Source organism: Cervus canadensis, chromosome 18, assembly GCF_019320065.1.
Source record: "Cervus canadensis isolate Bull #8, Minnesota chromosome 18, ASM1932006v1, whole genome shotgun sequence".
NCBI classification, from domain to species: Eukaryota; Metazoa; Chordata; class Mammalia; order Artiodactyla; family Cervidae; genus Cervus; species Cervus canadensis.
This window is the reverse complement of record NC_057403.1, coordinates 11,208,394-11,235,467: the sequence shown is the minus strand read 5'-3', so window position 1 is coordinate 11,235,467 and position 27,074 is coordinate 11,208,394. Positions and strand designations below refer to the sequence as shown.

The 27,074-nt window shown below is 44.3% G+C and overlaps 3 protein-coding genes and 2 non-coding genes across 5 annotated transcripts; 4 read left to right on the top strand and 1 right to left on the bottom strand.

The window, feature by feature from the left end:
• The first annotated feature begins 3,094 nt into the window (after window positions 1-3,094).
• Window positions 3,095-3,201, top strand: LOC122421802. Its single transcript, XR_006263618.1, has one exon. It is a non-coding gene; the product is annotated as a U6 spliceosomal RNA (small nuclear RNA).
• A 5,804-nt stretch (window positions 3,202-9,005) lies between these two features.
• Window positions 9,006-9,112, bottom strand: LOC122421869. Its single transcript, XR_006263670.1, has one exon. It is a non-coding gene; the product is annotated as a U6 spliceosomal RNA (small nuclear RNA).
• A 523-nt stretch (window positions 9,113-9,635) lies between these two features.
• Window positions 9,636-11,877, top strand: LOC122420507 (zinc finger and SCAN domain-containing protein 4-like). The gene is made up of 3 exons (XM_043435636.1): window positions 9,636-10,031; window positions 10,919-11,075; window positions 11,168-11,877. The coding sequence occupies exons 1-3, from the start codon at window positions 9,636-9,638 to the stop codon at window positions 11,875-11,877; spliced, it is 1,263 nt and encodes a 420-aa protein (XP_043291571.1).
• Window positions 11,878-19,745: 7,868 nt separating this feature from the next.
• LOC122421050 (zinc finger protein 416-like) lies at window positions 19,746-20,487 on the top strand. Its single transcript, XM_043436787.1, has one exon. It carries the CDS (start codon window positions 19,784-19,786, stop codon window positions 20,453-20,455), a length of 672 nt encoding a protein of 223 aa, XP_043292722.1. The 5' UTR covers window positions 19,746-19,783; the 3' UTR covers window positions 20,456-20,487.
• On the top strand, window positions 20,456-21,443 carry LOC122420506 (zinc finger protein 551-like; the record flags this gene model as incomplete). Its single annotated transcript, XM_043435635.1, is given in 1 exon segment — window positions 20,456-21,443. A coding segment is annotated over 1 exon segment (864 nt), but the record flags the coding sequence as incomplete, so codon positions are not given.
• Window positions 21,444-27,074: the final 5,631 nt, after the last annotated feature.

The window sequence follows — 27,074 nt, the reverse complement described above, 5'->3', positions numbered from 1 at the left end:
TCCGTCGCTCAGGCGTGTCCGACTCTTTGCGACCCCGTGGACTGCAGCACACCAGGCCTCCCTGTCCATCACCAACTCCGGGAGCTTGCTCAAACTCATGTCCATTGAATCGGTGATGCCATCCAACCATCTCATCCTCTGTCGTCCCCTTCTCCTCCCGCCTTCAATCTTTCCCTGCATCAAGGTCTTTGCAAATAAGTCAGCTCTTCGCATCAGGTGGCCAAAGTATTGGAGTTTCAGCTTCAGCATCAGTCCTTCCAATGAACACCCAGGACTGATCTCCTTTAGGATGGACTGGTTGGATCTCCTCTCAGTCCAAGGGACTCTCAAGAGTCTTCTCCAACACCACAGTTCAAAAGCATCCATTCTTCGGCGCTCAGGTTTCTTTATAGTCCAACATCCATACATGAACTACTGGAAAACCATAGCTTTGACTAGACGGGCCTTTGTCGTCAAAGAGATGTCTCTGCTTTTTAATATGCTGTCTAGGTTGGCCATAACTTTCCTTCCAAGGAGCAAGCGTCTTTTAGTTTCATGGCTGCAGTCACCATCTTGCAGTGCTTTTGGAGACCAAGAAAATGACGTCTGTCGCTGTTTCCATTGTTTCCCCATCTAAAATTACTAGAAGTTGCCAAGCCTACTCAGAGTTGGTGTCAGCGATGGCTCTGATTCTCTTTCTCAATGATTATCTGAGATTACTTACCCTTTAAAGAAAAGAAGAAGAAGAAGAAAGTGTGTTCAGGCAGACGGGAATGAGTGGGGTGGTGGGATGGGGTGGCAGGTCCTTCCCCTCCCAGTTTGGGAAATTCTAAGTCAAGGTGGGGCCGCAGCAGGACAAGAGGACTGGAGAACAGGCTCCCTCTAGTGGCCACGTTAAGAATAGACTGAAGCCTGGCGAAAAGACGAGAGGCCAGTCAGGAGTTGACTCCAGCAAGCCAAGAGACAGAGGATGGACTAATGACATAAAACTTATACTTGAAGGTAAGACAAGGCAACTTAAGCATAAAATTCTCTGTGTGTTTGTTTGGGCCTCGCCTCTCCCCCTTTTGTGTGCATCTGTGTTATACATTAACCAGATTCCCTCACAGGAGGGAATTCCTGGTGAACCATAAAAAGAAATGTGTTTTGTTTTTTTTCTTTCTTCTGACACTAGCGTCATACCTTTTTTTTTGTTTGGGCACGTGGCCTATGGGATCTTAGATCCCTGACCAGATATCAAACTCATGCCCTCTGCAGTGGAAGCGAAGTATCTTAACCACCAGACGGCCAAGGAAGTTGCATAATGTAACTTCTTTTTAAAATATATATATATATATATATATATATTTTTTAATTTATTTGGCTGTGCTGAGTTTTATTTGTGGCATGTGGGATCTAGTTCCTGACCAGGGATTGAACCTATGCCCCCTGCATTTGGAGCATAAAGTCCCAGTCACTGGACCACAAGGGAAGTCCCCACAATTATTTCTTAAACATCAGTCCACAATCTTTCTGTCCCACAACCAGGGACAACTTTTTTGTTTTTGTTTTTTCAATTTTTTTGGCCACGTTGCACAGCATGTGGGATCTGAATTCTCCAGCCAGAGATTGAACCTCGGCCCCCTGCATTGGGAGCACAGAGTCTTAGCCACTGAAATACCAGGGAAGTTCCCCAGGGACAAGTTTTGTGGAAAACTATTTTTCCATGGAATGGGGTGCAGGGGATGGTTGCAGGATGATTCAAGTACATTATATTTATTGTGCACTTTATTTCTATTATTATTACATCAGGTCCACCTCAGATCACCAAGCATTAGATCCTGGAGACTGGGGACTCCTGTCTTAAAGGATTAGCGTTGTTTCCCAACTCTGTAGGAGGCTTAGGGACTTGTTGCTTGCCTTGTACATGCGCTGACCTGGACCCTGTAGCGTTAGTGAAGTTTATGTAAAATGTCTGTATGTCACTTTGATGTACGGTCGTTTGTCTCAAAAATGTATACAACTGTGCCTTCGACTTCTAACAGGTGCAACAGTTCTCAGAGATTCTGAAATCCTGTCTTCTGGGTTATAACCTTCAGTTTGTCTTGAATAAAAGTTATTTTCTTCTTGATTGTTAGTTGAATTTTAGTTGACAGGACTGAGGGTCCTGGCAGTGGAAGGGCGAAAAGTGGTTTGATCCTGGATCCAACTGAAAGAAGAGAACAGATAATGACCAGGCTATTGCACTGGTCCCTTTCTTGTCAAATACAATCCTTTTGTTCTCCACACTCTTACTCTCCCTCATCTTATATGGGGTGGTCACTCACTCCACGTGAGTTGGGAAAGGGAGGTGGGGAGTTCCAAAGAATCTCCTCCTGTTGTCTTTCTTTTTTTTCTTTTTTAAAAGCTATTTATTTGGCTGACCAGGTCTTGGTCATGTCACATGAGATCTTCAGTCTTCATTGAGGTGCACGGGATCTTTAGTTGCAGCATGAGAACTCTTGGTTGAGGCGTGCGGGACCTGGGGGAGCCCCTGTTGCCTTTCTTCCTGCTCAGTACATGACCCTGCCAACAGCCAATTTTTAAACCAGGAGCCTTAGAACATTAAAACTCCAACTTCACGCTCAGTCCTCACATTCAGTCTCTCAAATGATGTACTTCGTCAGTGTAAAATAATCAACACTCTCTCTCTTCCCACTGAAATGATCTTCGTTTCAGCCCCTGCAACTTTGCTGGACTAGGAACCTCTCCGGTGGGGTCCTGGGGCAACCCTCTGACTCACAAGCCCCAGACTAGCACAGGAGGAAAGAATATTAACCTTGTTCTCTGGCTCGCTCGCGATCCACAAGTCCTGGAAAATTAGCAAGTGGTACCAAAGGGGCTTCCCTGGTGGTACAGTGGGTAGCCCACCTGCCAATGCTGGAGACACCAGTTTGCTCCCAGGTCCGGGAAGATCCCACATGCCATGGAGCAACTAAGCCCGTGTGGTGCAACTACTGAGGTCTGTGGAGCACAAGAGAAGCCACCACAATGAGAAGCCAGGGCATTGTAATAAAGACCCAGCACAGCCAAAAATAAATACATGCATTTTTTAAAAAAAGTTTCTATTACACTCACTTAGAACAAAACCTGATCAGTATTCACTGAGGCAACACAGGTACTAAAATTGGAATGACACAGAGATGGTTAGCATGGCCCCTGAGCAAGGACAACAGGCATATTTATGAAATGTTCTATATTCAAAAAAGAAAACTTGACCAGAACATGAGACTAAACTTTATACCTCCAATTAGTGTGCGTGTTCTTACACTTCACTGCAGAAATATTAGTTTAACTATAGAAAGCTGGAGCTGGATGAAAATTCCGAAGATTGCATCAACAGGCACATTTTATCCAATCATGTCTTTGAATGCATTACTGTCCTAGGCCCTATCAAAGGGAGGAGCTTTGGGAGGGCAGACCAGATGAACCCAGTTCAGAGAGCAAGTCACACGGTGAAGAGTCCTCAGCTGTCAGCCCAGGATCACCCAGCTTGAGGTTCAGTCTTCTGGAGGAGGTGAGTTTCCTGGACAAAGGCAAAACTTTAAACTTTGTACTCGAGCCAAAGCTCAGTGCATTCGTATGTGGGGAAAATTCATAGGAACCGGCTTTTCCAAGCTTTCAGGTACAGGCACTCAGTCGTGTCCAGCTGTTCGTGACCCCGTGGACTGTAGCCAGGCTCTCCTGACCATGGGATTCTCCAGGCAAGAATACTGGAGTGGGTTGCCATTTCTCCAGGGGATCTTCCCCACCCAGGGATGGAACCTACATCGCCAGTAGTTCCTGCATTGGCCAGCGGATTCTTTACCACTGAGCCACATGGGAAGCCCACTTTTCCAAGCTTAGAGGATGTTTTTTTTGACAACTTCTCTGGCCCCAGAGAGTTTGATGTTATGAACTCTGTTTAAAGACCTGGCCTGATGGAAGACACTTCTTTCTTTTTCTTCCCTTCCCCGCTCTGGCACACTTTGGGGCATGCGGGATCTTACTTCCTGGAGCAGGGATTGATCCTGTGTCCCCTTCATTGCAAGGCAGATCCTTAACTGGACCACCGGAGAATTCCCAAATTCCAAGGTCTTAACCTCAATGCCCCACAGTGTCCCTGTGGGATTGAGTGCATGTCTGCAAGTGTGACCAGATGGTCTGTGTGTGCCTGGAGTTGTCCTGAAAGAACTTGTGGGAGGCCCAGATGGAGAGGCCGTGGGATCTACAGAAAAATAACCAAAGACCAGTGTACTTGGATATGGAGAACCACCTAGAACACCTAAGATGTGGGTCAGGGGAATACATGCCCCAGCTAGGCCCTATGCTGCTAGGAAGGATTTGATATTTTTCGCTGAGAGAAAAGAATGGTAAAACGTGGTGTCCTTAGAAGATTAGCATTATAGGGCCATCTGCCAGTACGTAATAAATGCATTAAGAAAAGGAAAGAATGTATTAAATTTTCTCCTATGGGGTCCTTCTGGATTTATCTTTGCTTTTTTATTGATGAGATCAAGGCAGTTGATCTGATCAGACTGCTTAATGAGGTTGACACCAAATGTGAAATATCATCAACTAACAGAAACCAGGGCTTCCCAGGTGGCATTAGTGGCAAAGAATCCGCCTGCCCATGCAGGAGATGTAAGAGATTTGATCCCTGGGTGGGGAAGATGCCCTGGAGGAGGAAATGGCAACCCATTCCAGTATTCTCACCTGGAAGATCCCATGGACAGAGGAGCCTATCAGGCTACAATCTATGGGGTCAAACAAAGTTGGACATGAAATGACTTAGCATGCAGGTATGCAACAGAAAACAACTTGTTTTCTGTGTGCCTGTCATGCTCCCACCAAGCCCTTTTGTTTTATGGTATAAAATTGAAAAAAAAAAATATATATATATATATGAATCCTTGAATTACTAACCATATAGAAAATTGAAAAGGACACAACAATAGGCAAATTATATACAAGATGGACTTAGTCATTTTTTAGTGAGGTATAATTGATATATGACATTATTAGTTTCAAATGGGGAATTCCCTGTCAGTTTAGTGGTTAGGACTCCATGCTTTCACTTCCAAGGGCCCAGCAGTGCAAAAAAAAAAAACAACAACCAAAACATCAAACAAACTTTCAGATGTACAATATAATGATTTTATATTTATAATATTGTGAAATAATCACTAAAATCAGTTCAGTTCACTTGCTCAGCTGTGTCCTACTCTGCAACCCATAGACTATAGGATACCTGTCCATCACCAAGTCCGGGAGTTTGCTCAAACTCATGTCTATCAAGTCAGTGATGCCATCCAACCATCTCATCTCTGTTGTCCCCTTCTCCTCCTGCCTTCAATCTTTCCCAGCATCAGGGTCTTTTCCATGAAGTCACTTCACATCAGGTGGCCAAAGTACTGAAGCTTCAGCTTCAGCATCAGTCCTTCCAATGAATATTCAGAATTGATTTCCTTTAGGATTGACTGGTTGGATCTCCTTGCAGTCCAAGGGACTCTCCAAGAGTCTTCTCCAACACCACAGTTCAAAAGCATCAATTGTTTGGCGCTCAGCTTTCTTTATGGTCCAACTCTCAAATCCATATGTGGCTACTGGAAAAACCATAGTTTTGACTTAGAACTTTGTTGGCAAAGTGATGTCTCTGCTTTTTAATATGCTGTCTAGGTTGGTCATAGCTTTTCTTCCAAGGAGCAAGTGTCTTTTAATTTCATGACTTTTTAAATAAAAAGCTTATTTTCATGGCTAATTAAAATCACTAAAATAAGTCGTTAATATCATCACCATATATAGTTGTGAAAATTTTTTTCTTATGATGAGAACATTTAAGATTTACTCTCAAAAAGTAAAAATAAAAAATATTTACTTTCTTAGCAACTTTCAAATATGTAATTCTGTATTATTAACTATAGTGCCATCTGTACTTGCTTCCACACACCAGTGGGAAAGGGCAGGGATTAGAAACAGATAGACCATAATCAAGTTGTCAATTTGATAAACACAGTGAAGCAGAGACAAATGTTGTTCACAAGGAAGAGTAACTTTGGAGGGAAAAACAAAACTGGAAGTGCAATGAGGGAAATTTTCCTAAGTGATGTATCATTGAACTGTGTCTCAGTGATGTAACTGGGGTAGGCAGCAAGATGTCTGTGCCTGATGCAGTTTTCAGCACAGAGAAATAAAGTGTATGAGTTCCATCCTATTGCTTCTATTTGGTTCCTTTTCTCTATTTTTTCTAATATTTTACATTCTTACAATAATTAAAAGGACATACTTTATACAGATCATTGCCTTTTTTAACTGGGGGCTTCCCTGTTGGCTCAGATGGTAAAGAATCTGCATATAATGCAGGAGACCAGTTTCAATCCTCCGGGAAGATCCCCTGGACAAGGAAATGGCTACCCACTCTAGTATTCTTGCCTGGAGAATTCAATGGACAGAGGAGCCTGACTGGTTACAGTCCATGGGGTTGCAAAGAGTCAGATAGGACAGAGCAACTAACGCTTTATTTAATTATATTGAGCCAGTCTTATGTCTTCCATAAATCAGGTGACTGAATATATGTCACTTTGTATTGGGACCCTATTCTGTTATGTTGCTCTATTTTTGTGGCACTATGACACCATCTTAGTTATTATAATTTCAATAGTATTTTACTATCTGATTGTGTAAATCCTCCAAGTTTATTTTTTAATATTTATTTTTATTTATTTATTATTTGTTTGGCTGCACCGAGTCTTATTTGCAGCATGTGGGATCTAAGTTCCCTGACCAGGGGCTGAAGCCAGGCCCCCTACATTGGGAGCTCAGAGTCTTGGCCACTGGACCACCAGGGAAGTCTCCCTCCAAATTTATTCTGCAGAAATACCCTATTTTTTGGCTTTCCGCTACATGTCATTTAGAATTGCTTTGTCAGTTTTCTCTCTCTCTCTCACACACACATCTTCTGGATTGTCCTGGAAAATACATTGACTATACAATCCATCCAGAGAGAACTTCCATTTCCAATAATATTGAGCCTTTCAATCAATTCATAAATATGACTTTTCTCTTCATACATTTATTATCTTGTAGTTGTCTACAGATAACTTGCATATCTTACATTAGATTTGTTCATAGGTATTTAGTGTTGGAAATCATGATAAAAGTTATTTAATTTTATGTTTCTCTTATAAAAATTGCTTTTGGAATATTGACTTTGTAAAAGGCACCTTGCTAAATTCATCTAGTCTAATATTTGTAGATATTTAGGGTTTTTTCCCAAACAAAATCGGGCTGTCTATAAATAATAGTTGATAATTTTCTTTTTTACATTTTTAAAATTTTAAATTGTTTTCAGCCATGCCATGCAGCATATGCAATCCTAGCTCTCTTACGAGGGATGGAGTCCATGTCCCCTGCAGGGAAAGCACAGAGTCCTAACCACTGGACCACCAGGGAAGTCCTTGGTACATTTTCTGATCTTATTTAACTGGCTGGATACCAGTCATATGTTGTATAGAGTTGACAATGGACTTCCATCTCTCAATCCCAAGAATAAAACTTTTAAGAACAATTTTTGTTGTACTTTTAAGTGTAATTTTTGTTGTAGTTATTTTGTAATTATTTTATCACAGTGAAAGTGTCCTTCTATTCCTAGCTTAGCAAGTGTCTTTCTTAGGATTGAGTACTGACTTTTATTAAACATATTCAATGTATCTGCTTATGTGGTAGTATGTTCTTTCAGTTCTATTAACGTGGTATTTTTGAAATTATGTGGCTTTTTGAAATTTAACCCAAAATGCATGCAGAACATAGAATTCATCTACACATAATATACTTTCTTTACACATGACTTGTTTTCTTTTTTTTTTTCAAGTACAGATCAGTTCTTTTATTTTTTTTATTTATTTATTTTTTATTTATTTTTATTAGTTGGAGGCTAATTACTTTACAATATTGTAGTGGTTTTTGTCATACATTGACTTGAATTAGCCATGGATTTACATGTATTCCCCATCCCAATCCTCCCTCCCACCTCCCTCTCTACCCGCTCCCTCTGGGTCTTCCCAGTGCACCAGGCCCGAGCACTTGTCTCATGCATCCAACCTGGGCTGGTGATCTGTTTCACCCTAGATAATATACATGTTTCGATGCTGTTCTCTCAAAACATCCCACCGTCGCCTTCTCCCACAGAGTCCAAAAGTCTGTTCTGTACATCTGTGTCTTTTTCTGTTTTACGTATAGGGTTATCATTACCATCTTTCTAAAGTCCATATATATGTGTTAGTATGCTGTAATGTTCTTTATCTTTCTGGCTTACTTCACTCTGTATAATGGGCTCCAGTTTCATCTATCTCATTAGAACTGGTTCAAATGAATTCTTTTTAACGGCTGAGTAATATTCCATGGTGTATATGTACCACAGCTTCCTTATCCATTCATCTGCTGATGGGCATCTAGGTTGCTTCCATGTCCTGGCTATTATAAACAGTGCTGCGATGAACATTGGGGTGCACGTGTCTCTTTCAGATCTGGTTTCCTCAGTGTGTGTGCCCAGGAGTGGGATTGCTGGGTCATATGGCAGTTCTATTTCCAGTTTTTTAAGAAATCTCCACACTGTTTTCCATAGCGGCTGTACTAGCTTGCATTCCCACCAACAGTGTGAGAGGGCTCCCTTTTCTCCACACCCTCTCCAGCATTTATTGCTTGTAGACTTTTGGATAGCAGCCATCCTGACTGGCGTGTAATGGTACCTCATTGTGGTTTTGATTTGCATTTCTCTGATAATGAGTGATGTTGAGCATCTTTTCATGTGTTTGTTAGCCATCTGTATGTCTTCTTTGGAGAAATGTCTGTTTAGTTCTTTGGCCCATTTTTTGATTGGGTCATTTATTTTTCTGGAGTTGAGCTGCAGGAGTTGCTTGTATATTTTTGAGATTAATCCTTTGTCTGTTGCTTTGTTTGCTATTATTTTCTCCCAATATGAGGGCTGTCTTTTCACCTTGCTTATAGTTTCCTTTGTTGTGCAAAAGCTTAAAAATATGGAACGCTTCACGAATTTGCGTGTCATCCTTGTGCAGGGGCCATGCTAATCTTCTCTGTATCGTTCCAATTTTAGTATATGTGCTGCCGAAGCAAGCACATGACTTGGTTTCATTTGCAGATATTTAGTTAAGGATTTTTACATCTCTACTCATATAAATTACTGGACAGTAGTCGTCCTTACTTTAATGCACTTGTAAAGTTTCATGATCAGGAGGGTTCATTAATTAAAATAGGAATGTCTTCTCTTTCCCTATGCTCTGTGAGAATTTGTGTATTATTAGAGTTATTACTTTCTTAAGTTTCTCAAAATTTACCTATGAAGTTATCTGAGCCTGAAATGTATGCTTTCTCTTTCTTTTTTAATTATACTGGTGATATATATAATTAGATGCAAATCTCCTGTTTCTATTGTATGATCTTTAAGCATCCAACACTATCAACAAATGCAGCATTTATGCAACATTTGATTGTTACCTAAATAGTGAGATAAGAAAATAATAGGAAAACTTATAAAATATTATTTATAAATGTCCTGATGTTGTTTTAAAGCAGATCTCCAGAAACAAAGGACATCAAGAACTAAATCCTGGCAGCTGAATCTATAAGAAACATTGCCAAGAATGGATTTAGGTTTCAGAGCATCATTTCAGTGTGAACCATCCAAGGATGACCCAAAGTCAGCAAACACAGACTTTATCCCCAGGCGAGGACCCACTCTGCAAACAGCAGAGGATATCTCTAAGTTGCAGAACACCCAGCCCAGCTTATTGCAAAATGGCAATAACTCATGTGCAAGGCAGGAACTGCAAAGACTCTATAAGTCATTTCATTTATGGCTGCAGCCAGAAAAACACAGCAAGGATGAAATTATTTTTCAACTTGCCCTGGAACAATTTATGATCAATAAGCACTACAGTGAAAAGTCTACTTTGAAAGAGAAATGGAAAGCAAGTGGTGGAGACCTGGAGAAATTCACAGAAGATCTGCATGATGACTGCATGAAGCTACCTGACTTGGTAAGTGGAGCGTTCTGACCTCTGGGATGAGGGGCAGAAAGGAATAAGGAATAAATAATACATTCAGTTGTCGGAGCCTGGAAGAAGAGAAAGAAAAGTTATTGTAGACCAAGTTATTAGTCAGATCACTCTTCCTCACCCAGACAAATATTTACTAGCCCATGTAAGCAAGAATCAACATTTTATGTGTTTATTCAGTGAGGCATATAGGAACCAACATGTTAATTAGTGTAATTGATTTTCATTGGTGAAGTGCTAAGAGGACCCCACTGAGAAAATGTCAATTGGGCAGAAACCTCGGGATGAGAAATGCCTTGACAAGAGCTGGTTCTTCCCTCAGAAAGCCTTGTTATTGTTCACTCAGTTGTGTCCGACTCTTTGCGACCCCAGGGGCTGCAGCAGGCCAGGCTTCCCTCCCTCCACTATCTCCTGGAGCTTGCTCAAATCCATGTCCATTGAGTCGGTTATGCCATCCAACCATGTCATCCTCTGTCGCCCCCTTTTCCTTTTGCCTTCAATCTTCTCCAGCATCAAGGTCTTTCCTAATGAGTTAGCTCTTTGCATCAAGTGGCCAAAGTACTGGAGTTTCAGATTCAGCTTTAATCCTTCCAATGAATATTCAGTGTTGATTTCCTTTAGGATTGACTAGTTTGATCTCCTTTAAGTCCAAGGGACTCTCAGTATTCATCTTTTTTCATTATGGAAGACACACTAAAAAAGAAATTACCATGAAATTTGATACAAGCAGAAACAAGGGCAGGACAAAGAGGTGTGGGAGCCCACAGTACAAAGATATTGGGAAAGCTTGACTGAGGCGGGTTTTCCAAAACCGGCTTTATCACATAGTAGATCCATGTGTGAATAATCACGCCTTTTTTTTTTAATAGGTCCGTGTCCGCATGCAGGGGCAGGAAGCCCTCTTTTCAGAAAATATGCCCTTAAAAGAAATCATCTTTCATCTAACCAATCAGTTGTCGACAGGAGGGGTGAACGTGAGGACTCCACCCCAGACTATGCAAGATACGTCCCTAGAAACAGGACAAAGTGAGTGGGCAGAGTCCAGATCCCAGTGGGGTGGCCTGTGTGGGCTCTTTCTTGGGTGCAACTTCACTGAGTCACTTTTTCACCTCCTACAGGAAATGAAGATAAAGAAAATGATGGCAATATTTCTGTGAAAACTCATCAAGTAAATGACAGTATTACTAGTCCAAGCAATCAAATACCTTCCCTACTCATTGTCCAAGAACAGAACTGTCCGAGGCTGGAAGAAGGAGGTGTTTCTCTGGAGAATCCACGAAGCTCCAGAAGAGGAGCAAGTCCAGGCCCCTCCAGGCTTCAGGACAGCTTCCTGAAAGGACCCTCTTCTCAAGATGTCCTCATGGAGGTGGAACCAGACCAGGTCACCCCTGAGCCTGTTTCTACCCACCAGAGCTCTGAGGGGACTTCTGCACATGGGGAGCACCAGGAAAGATCCCATAGAGCCCCAGAAGTATACAGATGTGAGAGATGTCCCAAGACCTTCAAGTATTCCTCTCGGTTTAGAGTTCACCAGAAAAGACACGATAATGAGAGGACATGTGTTTGTGCCGAGTGTGGCAAAGGCTTCTTCCAGGCATCAGACCTCCATGTGCATCAGAGGATTCACACAGGAGAGAAACCCTTCGCGTGCAGCACATGTGAAATGGCCTTCACCCACAAAACCAACCTTCGGGCTCATGAGAGAACCCACACGGGAGAGAAGCCCTATGAGTGTTCCCTCTGCCAGAGATGCTTCCGCCAGTCCTCCACCTACCACCGCCATCTTAGGTTTCACCAGAAAACTACCCTCAAAAGTGCTCCACACTAAATTAATCTTCCTTGGCTACGGCCCCAATGTAATGGATATAAATATGTATGTGAATATGTAGATTTCCATAGTATTTCTCCATTTAGATTGTACTTTATAATTTCCTCATGTTATTCCCATTGTCTCACACCACCCAAATATAAGTTTAAGGAAGACATGTGGTTTCTCAGTATTTTTCACTAACTTTTCCCAGGTGCTTTGAAATAGCTGACACATTTCAAACAACTAGTAAATACCTGTTTAGTACATGAATTTATCTTTAAGATTGGTGTTATTTTTAAAATTTAGCCCCACATGGGAAGACAATGTGTTCCCATGCCAGGACACATGATCCCCTGCTCATAGAGGTCCACTGAAGCTTTTGCTGCCTGCTACCCTGCTCTCTGTCCACACCCTTTATCTTGTGGGCTTCACCTTTTCAGAAACTGTGAATCTGGGGCGATCTGGGTCCCGCTGAGGATATCAGATCTTATTGTCCTCCCAGGCCTCGACCTTCCCCTGAAGCTCAATAGGTTCTTGGCCTCCTTTCTTAATCAACAGAAATTGATCAGAGGCCAGAAAAGAAATTCATGCAAGGCTTTATTGAGGTCCCTGCTGCAGCAGAGGGGAGCAGAAACAAATTATACGTTCCCTTGTTTGCTTGCTCCCCAAGGTGGGGCTCAGCACCCTACTTTTGCTCCTGACCCTCTACTTTCGCTCCAGGCTCTTCAAAAGTGGCAGTTAGGGACTTCTCTGGTGGTTCAGCGGTGGAAAATGAGCCTGCGAATGCAGGAGACACAGGTTGGATTCCTGATACAGGAAGATCCCACATGCTGCAGGGCAACAAAGTCCCTGCGCCACAACTATTCAGCCTGTGCTATAGAGCCCTGGAACTGCAACTACTGGACTGGCGTGCTGAAACTACTGAAGCCTGAATGCTCTAGAGGCTATGCTCCACAGCGGGAGAGGCGATCACAATTAGAAATCCATGCTTCACAGCTGGAGAGTGGCCCCCACTCACCACAACGACAGAAAAAGCCCATGGAGCAATGAAGATTCAGCACAAATTAGTAAAAAATAAGTAAAAAAATCCAAATGCAAAAGAATGAAATTGGACCCCCAACCTAACACCAGATACAAAAATTAACTTGAAACGGATCAAAGACCTAAATGTTAGAGCTTAACTCTAAAGCTCTTAAAATAAATAAATATTCATGACCTTGGATTAGGTCATGGTGTTTTAGATAAGACACCAAAAGCAGAAACAGCAATAGAAAAAATAAACTGGACTTTATAAAAAAAAAATTTTTTTTTAAGTGGCAGTTGGATTTTTTGGAGTGGACAGAATTCCCGGCCTGCACAAGCTTGAGTGACTTACTCCAGGTGACACGAAATGTGGTCCATAGATCTGGACATTTCTCTGCTCCAAACAGCCTCATCCCTTGAGTGGCTGGCGCCTGACAGGGAGAATCCCTCCCAGTTCCCTGGAGCAAAATGATGACTCCCTGGAGCAGTTTCTGGGAACTTGGGAAGGGGCTGCCCCTGGCCGGGATCAACCTGCTGTGGGCACAGAGGTCCTATCTGGGGTGCCATAAATTGTTACTGAAATCGCAAGTCCTTGTGCCTGACACAGAATGAAGCCCATCAATACTAAATATTAGAGTCTTAAACAGAGAAAGGTTTATTACAGATTCGTACAAAGGTGGGTGGCTCATGCCCTAAGAACTCCAAAGTTATTTAAAAGCTTTCAGCAAGTCCCTTTAAAAGCAAGAGGTGAGGGATGGGCATGGTTGGCTGTTGCAGACTTCTCAGTGTCAGATCCTTTGTTCTTGAGGTCCGGTCATGGTCAGGTAATGATGTTCCTGTAAGTCTCTACCAGATGGATGTTATTATCTGTCCTGACAAGAAAGGGCAAAGTCCCAAGGCACAACTTTCACCCTCCAAGGTCCCAGTCCTAGCTAAGAGGAGGCAGATCTCAGTTGGCAGCTCCTTCAGGGCCAGGTTCCCATATCCTGCCCAGCTGTCATCCCTGAGGAAGCCAGGCATCCAACCCAACTGGCCCTCTGTCCCCTCAGGCCACCCAAATTGGAAGACCAGATCTCACAGACTGCAACTCACACAAACAGCCACTGCTATTAGATCACAGAGAAAGGGATGGGGGAGAGGTTCACCGCTGCCTCAAGGGCTGGGCCACGGCTAGTGGAAGGCCTTAATAAGGGCTCTGGAGCTCTCAGGATGTAGACCTCAGTCTGTTTCCTGGGCTCTCCAGTTCACCCACTAGCCCAAGGTGGGTGAGCTGGAGGGCCTCCAAGAGAAGGTCTGAATCTGCTTCTTACCTCACTCTCCACTTAATGACCACCACATCATGAACCTTGGACTGAATCATTTCCCCAGTGGCCCCTCATTGACAATTACCTGTGGGCGGGGCCCACTCGGTGCTGACCAGTAGCTAAGCAGGACAACTACCAGGGTGCTCAATGACGTTGGTTGCTTGTGGGCGGGGCCCACTGAGGCACTGGCCAATGGCTGAGCAAGACCTGTTGCCTAGTAACAGGGTGCTGCGTGACGAAGCACAACAAGGTTACCTGCTAAGGGCTGCCCTTCCTGCTCTGTGAGGCTTTCCCTACCTGTGCAGCCAAGCAGTTATTTTTAGTCCCAAATAGAAGTAGCTGCGCTTGATGGAGGCTGAAGTGATTTCTTTCTCAACGTTCTGGTGATCTACAGACAAGATTCCCAGAAATCAGTCTTTGGCCTCTTTTAAAAGGAGTTAAGTTCTTCCTCTGCTCCTGGAAGTTGGCAGCGCCACTTCCCATTGTCCCTGTTGTTGCTCAGTGGTGTCTGACTCTTTGCAACCCCACAGACTGCAGCACGCCAGGTTTCCCTGTCCTTCACCATCTCCCGGAGTTTCTCAAACTCATGCCCATTGTCCCTAGTAGGGCCGGTTTACACTTGTTCCCTGTGGCTGACGCAGCGCGCCCCTTGCCAAAGCCTATAGAGCGGTGGGAACTCTGGGTAATGCGGAGTGTCTGGACCATGGGCTTGGGGCAGGACTTCCGGCATCACACAGGTGGCGGTCATTGTCTGTTGCTGGGTCTGTACACTCCATCATAGCTTCAAGAATGTGGTGTCTGGCCCCAGGAAGTCTCGAGAGAAATTTCACCCCCACCCTAAACTTCACAGCGATGTCTGAAGGTCAACGATGGTGAATAACAAATGTGCTTGGATCCTGTACTTCTCCTCCTCCCCTTAGGGATCCCGCTCAACCCACACCTGGGGATGGCAGTCACCGTGTTGAGCAACCCTCGTCATGTAATTCAGGGTTCTCCATGTCCTCACCCTACCTTACCCCCATCCGTGTCCTAAGAATAAGAGGCGCCTAATCAGGTCACTTCTTTCTGGCCACAAAAACGTTCTTGATCACCATCTTAGAGTCTGCATTAGGAAAAGGCTTTACAAGTCTAGCAAATGTAAGGAAGCTTTTACAGCAAGTGCTCAGGTGTTCAGCTCTAGGCATTACACACTGGGAAAGACCTTATTTGTAGGATAGGGAATAGGGTAAATCTGTTAGCCAAACTCCCATCTCAGTGGCCACTTGGGAGTTCACACTGGAAAAAGGCTTTACGGCTGTGTGGAATGTGGCAAAAACCTTTACGTAAATACAAAACTACAATAGAGCTTGAAAATCAGTAGATACTCATTGAACATTTAATTTTTTATTAAACATTTAATTATTAAAGAATCGAATGAATGTGACACCCCAGATTCCTATCCATTTTAGGTTTTTACTGTTTTAAGGCTACTTGAAAAGTCTTAAAACTATACTTCAAAGTATTACTGTATTAAAGAATGAAAAAATAATCAAATTTCTAAGACAAAATCCTGAATGGCCAAAGTTTCCACATAGCCACTGCTCAGATAACTGTCGATTCTCAGACTCACATGTCCTGTTCAGTTTTCTTTGAGATCTTTTGTTTTTCAATCCTCTGCAGATATGTTGCCAGAGCTATCCAGCCACTATTTTTTAAAAACTACGTTAACAGTTTTCAGTGATTTTCATTTCACAATGTTTTCTGGAATCATCTCCACTCCCCACGCAGATGCAATCGTTGCAATAACAGTAGCAATCAATGATCATTGTGTTGACACAAGGATGAAAGAGCAGATAAAACCAAGGAGGGTCTTGGAATGCCGGAATGGAAAAACCAGACCCTTATCGTCCTTCCCTCCCCCATGTTGTAACTATTAACGGAACTGTATAACCTGTCTTCCCTCCTACCCCATAAAGAGAAGGTATTTGCCCTACTCTTCCCCCACGTATACATGCCTCATCCAATCAGCAAATGACCGGCAAGACCCCTATCCCACTCCTTGTACCCTAGACATAAAAGTGGACTAAGAACTCCTGTTCAATGTCAGTTCTCCCTTGAGCTGGCCTGCTGTTCTAACAGAATCTCCCATTCTAATAAACTTTATTTCCTGCTCATTCTGTCTCATGTTTGGAAATTCTTTTCCATCCTGCACCCAGACTATGACAATAATCACTTCTCATCAAAGAGATCAGATTTTGGTGACCCCAATTTTTTTGTTTTTGGTTGTTCTTTCCACGCTTTTATTTATTTACGTTTGAATGGGTTTATATCCTTGAGGAGTATAGCATCACACAGATTCTATGTCCACTGGTGTTAGCAAGAAGGTTGCTTAGGGATTTGAAACAAATCATGCCACTGTCTCTGTGAACACGAGATATTTCCCCCCAGATTACTCTGGTTTTGTTCTGTTTTCCATCAGGTGTTGTGTTGTTGTTCTTTGCTCTGTACACATGAGCACATCTTTTACCTAGATATTTAGAATTCATTTCGAGAACACATTTTTAAGAAGAGCTGCATGCTCCCTCTGGTTCCAGAGACTGGGCTTATTTATATCCAGCATAAACGGCCTTGGATCACAGCCTTCCAGATATATGTGTCCTTTCAGAAGTCTTTTTTCCCAGCAGGACTCCAAGACTGTTTAAAGAGAAAGGCTGATGTCCCAAACTTCAGGGTTCCAGAATCTTCTTTGCACTTACGGCCCTCACCCTGCGAGTTTACCTGGAGGTCCTGGTAAGCTGCGCTCCTAGCTCAGGCACAGAGCCGGGAGAACTACATTTCCCAGAGGATTCTGCCCCGATCGCCTTCGCCCGATCAGAATTCAGGAGAAGTGCACTTCCTATGTGAGCTTCGCGTTGGGCCGGGACTTCCGGCATCCTCCTGGTGGCGGTCGTTTTGTCGGCCCTTGGGTGCTATCGCCCGGTCTCGGGTGACGGAGCGGCGAGTGCAGATCGAGAGGGTCCGAAGGGAGACTCTTGCCGCCCCAGGCCCAGGGGAGAAACCGCTCTTCCCGCGTCCCGCCGCCTCTCCAGCCGCTCCTAGCCCCGCTCCCCCCGCAGAGTCCGATGGCGGCGGCAGCGCTGAGGGACCCACCTCAGGTAAACGCTGGTCCTCAGGGCCCGCACCGCCCTCATCCCACCAGACACTAAAGCCCCGAGTGTTCACGTGCCGGCAGCCCAGGCGCCGGGGTCCAGGACGGTCAGGTGGCTGTGGGTGGGATCTTGTGACTGACTGATGGCTCCTGGGAGAGGGTGACAGGTGGAGGGACCCCACCTGTCGGTGGGAAGTTTGGAGTTAAAATACTTCCATTTCTGGAAGCTGAGAAGTCCCTGCATGCCAGAGCTTAAGAATCATCTGTCTGCCCACCTGCCTGTTGCTGTGGGTGGACAAAGTAATCAAACAGGACCATGAGAAGAATGTGGACATCAGAGTCACCAGGTCTGATATCTCCTCTGAGATGGGGAAATGGGGAGGTGGGTGAGCAGAGTTTGACTGGTGGGTGGATGAACTTGGGGTCCTATGGAAGAAGCTGATCATGGAATGAATTGTCCCCATCATGGCAGGCCTGTGTGACCTTTGAAGATGTGGCCATTTACTTCTCCCAGGAGGAGTGGAGGCTCCTTAATGGGACACAGTTTCCTGTATTGTGATGTGATGCTGGAGAACTTTGCACTTACAGCGTCCCTGGGTAAGGCCTTCATATTCCTCCCAGTGTCCTCAACTGACCTCTGTGTTTTCCCATCTTCCCGTCTCTCCAGGAGACAGCTCTGTCCATTCCACAGCTGGGCCGTGGTCTCTGCTACCTTCCCCCCTTCCTGGCATATGTGCTGTGGGTGCCAGTGCTGAGCTGTGTGCACCGCCCCAAGCACTGTGCTCCTGAAGCAGCCCCAACATCTGCTGCCCCAAGGCGTGCAGGGAAGTGTCTGGGAGTCAGTCTGTCAGTCAGCCTAACAGAGCTCACATTTCCTGCCCTCTCCTTGGCTGGATGACTGTCCATATCTATGACACCCTGTGACCCAGATCCTTCTCTTTTCCTCTTTTTTTTTTTTTAAATTAAGATATAACTGACATAGGACATATTAGTTTCAGGTGTTTGACATAAAGATTTGATGTTTGTATATATTCAGAATGCTCACAACAGTAAGTCTGGTTAACATCCATCACCACACAGAGTTGCATTTTTTTTTCCCCTTGTGATGAGAACTTTTAATTCTAAGACTTCCTTCTGACTGCCTATATCAGGAATTCTAGACCTTGTCATGGTCACTATCTATATGGAGGTTTTTCTTGAAAGACCCTGTCTTGAGATTTCATTGTAATATTCTTTCCTCTCCTATGGTCTCTTGTTTCCTGAGTTCCTCTGGACCAGTGCTGACATTTCCTGTCTTTCCCTAAGGACATGTTTCATTCAGGTCTCATGTAGTTACAGAAATGTAACTGGGGGGGGATGTGGGGGGAACCCTGATTGCTTTACAGTATGAACAGGGCAAGATGGTCTCAAAGAAGGCCCGGCCCTAGTGCATGTCAAAGGAGGTGAGGGCATGAAAACGAGATTGTGTTTAAATCATACTAGGAACTTACTGTGTGACCACCAGTGTTTTGTTGCGAATGACACTGGACACAGATCATCTCAACACTTTCTTCTGCATACTTGACACTTTCTTGATTTGTCATTTCAGTTTCTGACTGTCCCCACCTTTCTGATCTGCATGCATCACTTTTGTCTCCACTGCACCCTCTGTAGTTCTCCCACAGTGACTTACACTTACTAGACATACCTCAGAGATATTGTGGATTCGTTTCCAGATCACTGCAATAAAGTGAATCACACAAGTTTTTTTGTTTCCCAGTTCATATAGAAGTTATTATACCATCCTTTAGTATATTGTGTGCTATAAAATTATGTCTAAAAAACAATATACCTACCTTAATTAAAAAGTACCTTTTTGCCAAAAAATCCTAACCATTATTTGAGCCTTCAGTGACTCATAGTTGTCACATCAAAGATCATTGATTCACAGAGCACCATAACAGCTATAATAATATTGAAATAGTTTGAAAGATTGTGAGAATTACCAGAATGTGACACAGAGACACAAAGTGAGCAAATGCTATAGGGAAATTGGCACCCATAGACTTGCTGGACTTAACATTGCTACAGACCTTCAATTGGTAAAAAATGTGGTATCTACAAAGGGCAATAGGGCAAAGTGCCATGATAATGAGGTATGTCTGTAAAGTGAGGTGTGTGCATATTCTTAAATAGTCCTTGGACCCAGCTGCTCAGTTCCAGTTGTATTTCCATGGGCCTGGACACCGCCATCCTTCTGCGTAGTATGGACATGTTCTCAGCTGACAAGATCTTGCTGAAGGTTGTTGGCAGACGAGTGAGTCATTGATCTTGCCTCTCCTCCTCATGTGGCATTCATATTTATGCCCTTTGTTCTGGAAAGTCTCCCTTCTGTGATCTTTAGAGGCATGTCACTGCAGAGCAGCCCTCCCTTCAAATCAGTGCCTCATCCTGAAAACATTTACATGGCTTCATTCTCTGGCCTGAATGTATGTGTGTGACATGCCTTTCTGTGGGACTTCCACATCCCACTAAAGCTCACATGCACATTATTAGTGTTTCTCTGCTTTTAGATTGTTGGTGTGAAACGGAGGAGGATGAGGTGATACCTTCTGAGCATAGCCTTTCTGTAGGAGAGTCACAGGTCAGGACTTCTCAGTCAGGTCCATTGACCCAGAAGATTCATCTCTGTGAGAAATGTGTCCCAGTCTTGAAAGATATTTTGCAGCTGACTGAGCTCCAAGCAGCATATCCTGGGCAGACACCATACTTTGGTGGGTGGTCCAGAGGCTTCTGGTTGAACCCAAACCTTCACCAGTACCAAGAGCATGGCAGTGGAGACAAAGTCTTTAAAATGGACATGAACAGGGCCTCGATTGTGACGAGTTGCATTTTCCATGTGTCAGGGAAGCCTGTCCCTAGTGAGGAGAGTGGAAAGGACTTCCTAGCTACCTTGGGCCTTCCTCAGCACCACACCACTCTCAACAGTGAGAAGCCACCCAGCAGCATTGAGTGTGAGGAGGCCTTGAAGAATGGAGAAAGTTATCAGAAGTGGATTGAATGCAAGAAAGTTTTTGGCAACACTCATACACTTCACCACCAGAGAGTTTGCAATGGAGAGGGTCTTGATGAGTGTGACAAATGCAGATACAGATTTGTTTAGCACCAGCAAATTCACATTGGAGAGAGGCCTAATGAGTGTAGTGAATGTGGAAAATTCTTTAGCCATAAAACCCACCTCATTCGACACTGGAGAGTTCACACTGGAGCAAAGCCTTATGAGTGCAGTGACTGTGGGAGATCATTTGGCCAGAAATCTGATCTCATTCAACACCAAAGAGTTCACACCGGAGAAAGGCCTTATGAGTGCAGTGAATGTGGGAAATCTTTTATCCAGAAATCCATTCTCATTAAACACCAGAGAGTTCACACTAATGAAAGGCCTTATAAATGCAGTGAATGTGGGAAGATGTTTAACCAAAGTTCTGGCCTCCTTTGACACAAAGGAGCTCACACTGGAGCAAGGCCTTATGAGTGTGGTGAATGTGGGAAATCATTTATCAGTAAAACCCATCTCATTCGACATTGGAGAGTTCACACTGGAGTTAGACCTTATGGATGCCTTGAATGTGGAAAATCTTTTAGTGAGAAATCTCTCCTTGTTCAACACCAAAGAGTTCACACTGGAGAAAAGCCTCATGAGTGCAGTGAATGTGGGAAATCCTTTAGTCAGAAATCTGTCCTCATTCAACACCAAAGGGTTCACACTGGAGAAAAGCCTTATGAGTGCAGTGGATGTGGGAAATCCTTTAGTCAGAAATCTATCCTCATTCAACACCAAAGGGTTCACACTGGAGAAAAGCCTTATGAATGCAGTGAATGTGGAAAATCCTTTAGCCACAAAACCCATCTCATTCGACACCGAACAGTGCACACTGGAGCAAAGCCTTGTAAATGCAATGAATGTGGGAAATCTTTTACTCAGCACTCTAGTCTCCTTCGACACAGGAGAGCTCATGTGCAGTGAATGTAGGAAGTCCTTTAGCTGCAAATCTAACGTCAGTCAACACCAAAGAATTCACACTGGGAAAAGGCCTTGTATACACATTGAATGTATGCTTTTTCCTTCCTTAGTATAGTTGTGGTGGAGGTAAGTGTCTGTGAGGAACCATCCACCTAAGTTAAATCTCATATTGGGATGTCCACAGACTGGAGATTGACTCACTGTAAATTTCACAGTTGTGTGGGAAGTACGTGTAACCTGCCAGGTTCACTGCCAGTTTCTTTGCCAGAAACCATCTCACCTCTAGCATCTGGCATGTCCTGATGGTTGGCATAGTCACCACCCTGGTGTGTTCACAGCAACTGGCCTCTGTACTCTCCCCTGCGTTGGAGGAAATTATGAGTACTGTCAGCCCTTAAGGAGTCTTCATTCCCTTTTTTCTCACAAGTTAGGGCCTGGACCTGACCCTATGTTGGCTCAAAGACTGCTATCTGAGTCCTTGCAGCAAACTAGCTTTTATAGGGACACAGTTGGTCTCAGGTAGTGCTTGTGTTGGAGTTTTCCGGCTTTCAAGTCACCAAACCAGAAATTGCCTATTGCATGTTACTCTGATTTGTATAATAATAAAGGCCTTATTGTTTAAGCACCTTAGTCTTGGAAATGCTCTTCACTGTGTGGAATAGTTTGAAAGCACAATAGGACTGTCAGCCTGAGGGGTAAATTACTTTTGTAGTGGAGATCCAAACTTCAGGTGCCTGAGATGGCCGAATATGGCACTCTTGTTTTGTAGCAGTTTGCATTGCTGCCAAGGCCTCTTAGGAAAGACTACTTTGTATTATACTTTTCTGCCTGGATGTCAGAGGTCTGTGGATTCTATTACTGGAGACAACATGAATTTGTTTTTCCTTGCTTAAAGGGGATAATGCACAATGTCAAGCTCTGCTGAGGGGAATCTTAACCCCAGTTCTCCTCCAAAGGAGCCATGTACCCTGATACCCAGAATTCTGTAGGCTAGTGTCCATGGTTGTAAGACTGCAGGGGCAGGGGAGACCACAGTTGGTATGAAAACATTGGTTAGTAGAGATAGTAGAGAGGGGAAGAGACTGCAGCAATCTGTGTGGAAGAAGGTACCTCTTCTAAGATACAGCCACAGATGTTCTACTGAGTGACTATAGGATGAGTATGTCCAGAAATCTCCAGGTATGTTTATGTTGTGAAGTCATTGGCAGACAAAATAAGGAGTTGGGATTCTTCTAGCCTTTCTGAGCTGTTCATCTCAAGGCCATTGCTATACAGGCAACAGAAGCAGTGTGGAGAGATACTGTGTCCAGACATGTGATTTTGTGATCCAGTCAGCAGTCCTCTTGACTCAGTGGGAGATGGCCTTCATTGTTTGCCAATATTTCCTGCCACTGAGAAGAGATGCCACCTCAAGTCTTGAGAATCGAGATAGTGGAGTCATTTTCTGAAGAACTGGGCATTTAGATTTTTATTTGGATTTTTATTATGGAACCAGTTTTTTAACTGCTGTGAGGGTATGGAATAACTTGTGAATATTCAAAGTGTACAGTTTGAGAAATTTTTATCTGTATACACTTGTGAAACCATTATTATGATAATGAGTGTACCTGTTACCTGCATATTTTCCTCATGCTATTTTATAGTCTCCTGACTCGCCCTGGCTATACAGACAACCATTTATGTACATTACTTTACAATCGATTGTATTTTTAGAATTTTATGATGGATCATGAAATGTTTACATCTTTTTCTGATTTCATCGATGCTATATAGTTACTTTGTGACTCATTAATTGTTCATTAAATGTTCCTTACAAGAACATTCTTATTTCTCAGTACTTTTCTCTTCCATGTATAATTGACTGTTCATCCATTCATCTATTTATGGATATTTGAGTTATTTCTAGTGTTTTCTTGTTGTACAGTCACTCAGTCCTGTCCAAATCTTTGTGACCCCATGGACTGCACTGCCAGGCTTCCCTGTCCTTCACCATCTCCCGGAGCTTGCTCAAACTTATGTCCATCAAGTCAGTGATGGCATCCAACCATCTCATCCTCTGTTGTCCCCTTCTCCTCCTGCCTTCTATCTTTCCCAGCATCAAGGTCTTTTCCAGTGAGTAGACTTTTCACATCAGGTGGCCAAAGTATTGGCACTTCAGCTTCAGCAACAGTCCTTGCAATGAATAGTCAGGGTTGATTTCCTTTAGGATTGACTGCTTTGATTTTGCAGTCAAAGGGACTCTCAAGAGGCTTCTCCAACACCACAGTTCAAAAGCATCCATTCTTCGGCTCTCAGCCTGATTTGTGATCCAACTCACAGCCATACATGACTATTGGAAAAACCATAGCTTTGACTATATGGACCTTTGTTGGCAAAATAATGTCTCTGCTTTTTAACATGCTGTCTAGGTTTTGTCATAGTTTTTCTTCCAGGGAGCAAGTGTCTTTTAATTTTATGGCTGCAGTCCCTGCCCGCAGTGATTTTGGAGCCCAAGAAAGTAAAGTCTTTCACTGTTTGCATTGTTTCCCCATCTATATGCCATGAAGTAATGGGACTGGATGCCATGATCTTAGTTTTTTGAATGTTGAGTTTTAAGCCAGCTTTTTCACTCTCCTCTTTTACTTTCATCAAGAGGCTCTTTAGTTCCTTTTTAGTCCGAGGCACCTGCTCATGTGCCTGCAGCCCAGAAAGTGGGGTCCAGGACGGTGAGGTGGTCGTATGTGGACTAACGGACTGTCTATGAGGCATGGGACGGACTGATGGGCTGTGTCTGATGGACTGTGTGATGGCGAGTGGGAAAGGGACCCACAGGCGCAAAGGCTTGGAGGTTGGACTGTGGCGGCAGTGTTAGAAAAAACTGGAATCTGTCTTGTATCTGCCTAGAGCAGAGAGTGTGAGGTGGAGTCTCACCTAGACTGTCAAGCTGAGAGTTTTGTGGGCTCAGACAGTAAAGAATCCACCTGCGATGTGGGAGACCTGGGTTCAATCCCTGGGTGGGAAAAATTCATCAGAGAATGGAATGGCAACCCACTCTGGTATTCTTGCCTGGAGAATTCCATGGATGGGGGAGTCTGGCAGGCTACAGTCTGTGGGGTCACAAAGAGTCGTACAGGACTGAGCAGTTAACAATTTCACTTTCACTTCTAATAACCCATTGAGCCATGGAGAGTTGTGAAGAGAAGAAAGACACAGTCTGACTTACGATTTTGAACGTTTTCCAAGAGCTACTCAGAGAACAGACTGAAATGGGAGTGATGCTGGCAGTGAGGTGCAGGGAGGGTGAGTCCTTGTCCAGCATAGCTGCAAAGAGGCAGGTCTGCTGACTGAAGCAGAGAGTTCAGTCTTTTAACCCCAGCTTATCTGGTCTCCAGGGCTGGGGAGAGGTACAGGGGAGGTTTGAACCCTTTGGAATGCACCTCTATGGCTTGCTTCTACTCACAGACCCCCATGGCTGAAGAATCACTTAATGGAACCTACACAGAGAAGTCGAGGGTGTCCCAGGCCCTCACTGGTTTGGATCTCATTCATAGAACCTGAGATTGTGGTGTCCTAGGACTCTTCGCCTGCCATTTCCCCAGCCCTTGGGTCTGGGGACCTGGGAGAAATCATCTAGACTCATTCTGAGCCCAGGGCAAAGGGTTTTCTGGAGGAATTGTTCTTTCTGCCACCAATGAGAAAAGGTGTAGAAGATTATCTCGGGAACACCTACCAGCATGTGCAAGTGCTTGGTTGGGTGGCCACAAGCTGGGAACAGGGCACAGATCTTTCTTTTAGGAACAGAGTGTAGGGGGAGAGGAGTCATTCTTGTAATGTGGTTGCCTGTGAAGTTGGGCATCTGCTGTGGAAGTAATGCAGATTTGGAACAGAGGAGGGAGATAACCTTACTTCCAGCTTCATCTGGTTACAGAGTGGAAAACAGACTTGGGGGGAGGAAGGCGGACCAGGGAGGAGGCTACTGCAGAAGTCCTGATGCATGGTCACGGACCAGAGTAGTGGCTGTGGAGGTGGAAGAAGTGGTTGGATTCTGGGTTCATTATTTAAGATGGGCTGCCCAGATTTTCTCATTTTGAGGGTGAGAGAGAGAAAGCTAAGAGTCAGGGTTGATGGCAAAGCTTTGGTCTTAGCGACTGAAAGCCTGGAAGCTTCATTAACTTTGAGACAAGATGTTCAGTAGTAAGAGTGATTTTCTGTGGAGATGTCAGAAGTTTTTGTTTTTGGCTGGGTTTCCATTCTGAGATTTTTTTTCAGAGAACAAATGAGTGGTGGCATCAGGTGGGCAGCTGGACAGAGAAGTCTGGGAATCTGGGGTGTGGTTCAGCAGGTGTGTGTGAACTCAATTGCTTCTGACCCTTTGGAACCCCACGAACTGTAGCCCTCCAGGCTCCTCTGTCCATGGAATTTTCTAGGCAGGTGTACTGGGGAAGTTGGCTATTTTCTACTCCAAGATCTCTTCAACGAGGGATTGAACCTGTGTCTCGTGCTTGACAGGTGGATTATTTACCACTGAGCCACCTGCTAAGCCTGGTAGAGAGTTATAGGTATCTAAAATTCACTTATGATTCAGTATGACTAATGTTAAAGCGAGAATTAGAGACAGGTAAGAGGTTTTCAAATGGTGCTGGGATCCATGAGAGGTCATGGGTAGAACTGGATACTGTTTGGTTTTGCCCTGTTCTCTGGGGTGAGTCCAAGGAGATGACTATGGTGTGGGACAAGGAATTGATAGTGGCTGCAGGAATGCAGCTGTGGGGTCTGGAGATGTGAGAGAGGTACAAGTGGAGGTAGGAAGCATGAATTGATGGCTCTTGGGCCCTGGTATAGGATATAAAAGGGTAATGGGTAACTCCACATTTTATTGTGAGGCGCGATATGGAAGATCCCATGGGAATTGCCTGGCAGGAAGGGATGTTTAGTTGCTCAGTCATGTCTGACTCTTTGTAACCCAATGGTCTGTAGCCTGTCAGGCTCCGCTGTCCATGGGATTTTCCAGGCAAGAATATTGGAGAGGGTTACCTTTTCCCTCTCTAGGGGATCTTCCCGACCCAGGGATCAAACCTCATTGTAGGGGGGTTCTTTGCTGGCTGAGCCACCAGGGAAGCCCTGGCAGGAAGGGATTGAGTCCTGCAATTCTGTCCCTGAGCATCTCTCCGATGGCATCTCTTTGCCTCCCTGTGTGTAGTTGTTGAGGGCTGGACACAGTGATGAGTGGAACCATGAGTGGAGAGCAGTACTGGTGGCCTCAGGTTTTGGTATATCATCTGAAGTGGGGAGCCCGAGAGAAACCTGGGTGTGGGGTAGGTGTGTGCAGGATGGATTGTGGATCCTCAGGAGAGAAGACCAGCGGTTTCATCTGTCCCCATCATGACAGGGCAATGAGACTCTGGAGGACATGGCTGTGTACTTTTCCTGGGAGGAATGGAGCCTCCTTAATGAGGCTCAGAGACGCCAGTACCATGACGTGATGCTGCAGGTCTTTGCACTTATATCCTCACTGGGTAAGGCCTGCACAATCACCCCTGTGACGTGGGCTAGACTTTGCCTTTCTGCTTTTCTTTAGGGGCTGCTCTGTCCTTCCTGCATTCAAACCATGGGAATTACTTTTGTTCCTAGTTCCTTGGGTAGATATTGTTGTTGCCAGGGCTGAGTTGTTTGCGCTACCCTTTTCTCTCCTTGGAGCGTCAATACCTGCTGCTCTGAAGCCTAGTAGGAAGCTGAATGGATCCCATCTTGCTTGTCCTTTCCATGGTTGGATCACTTT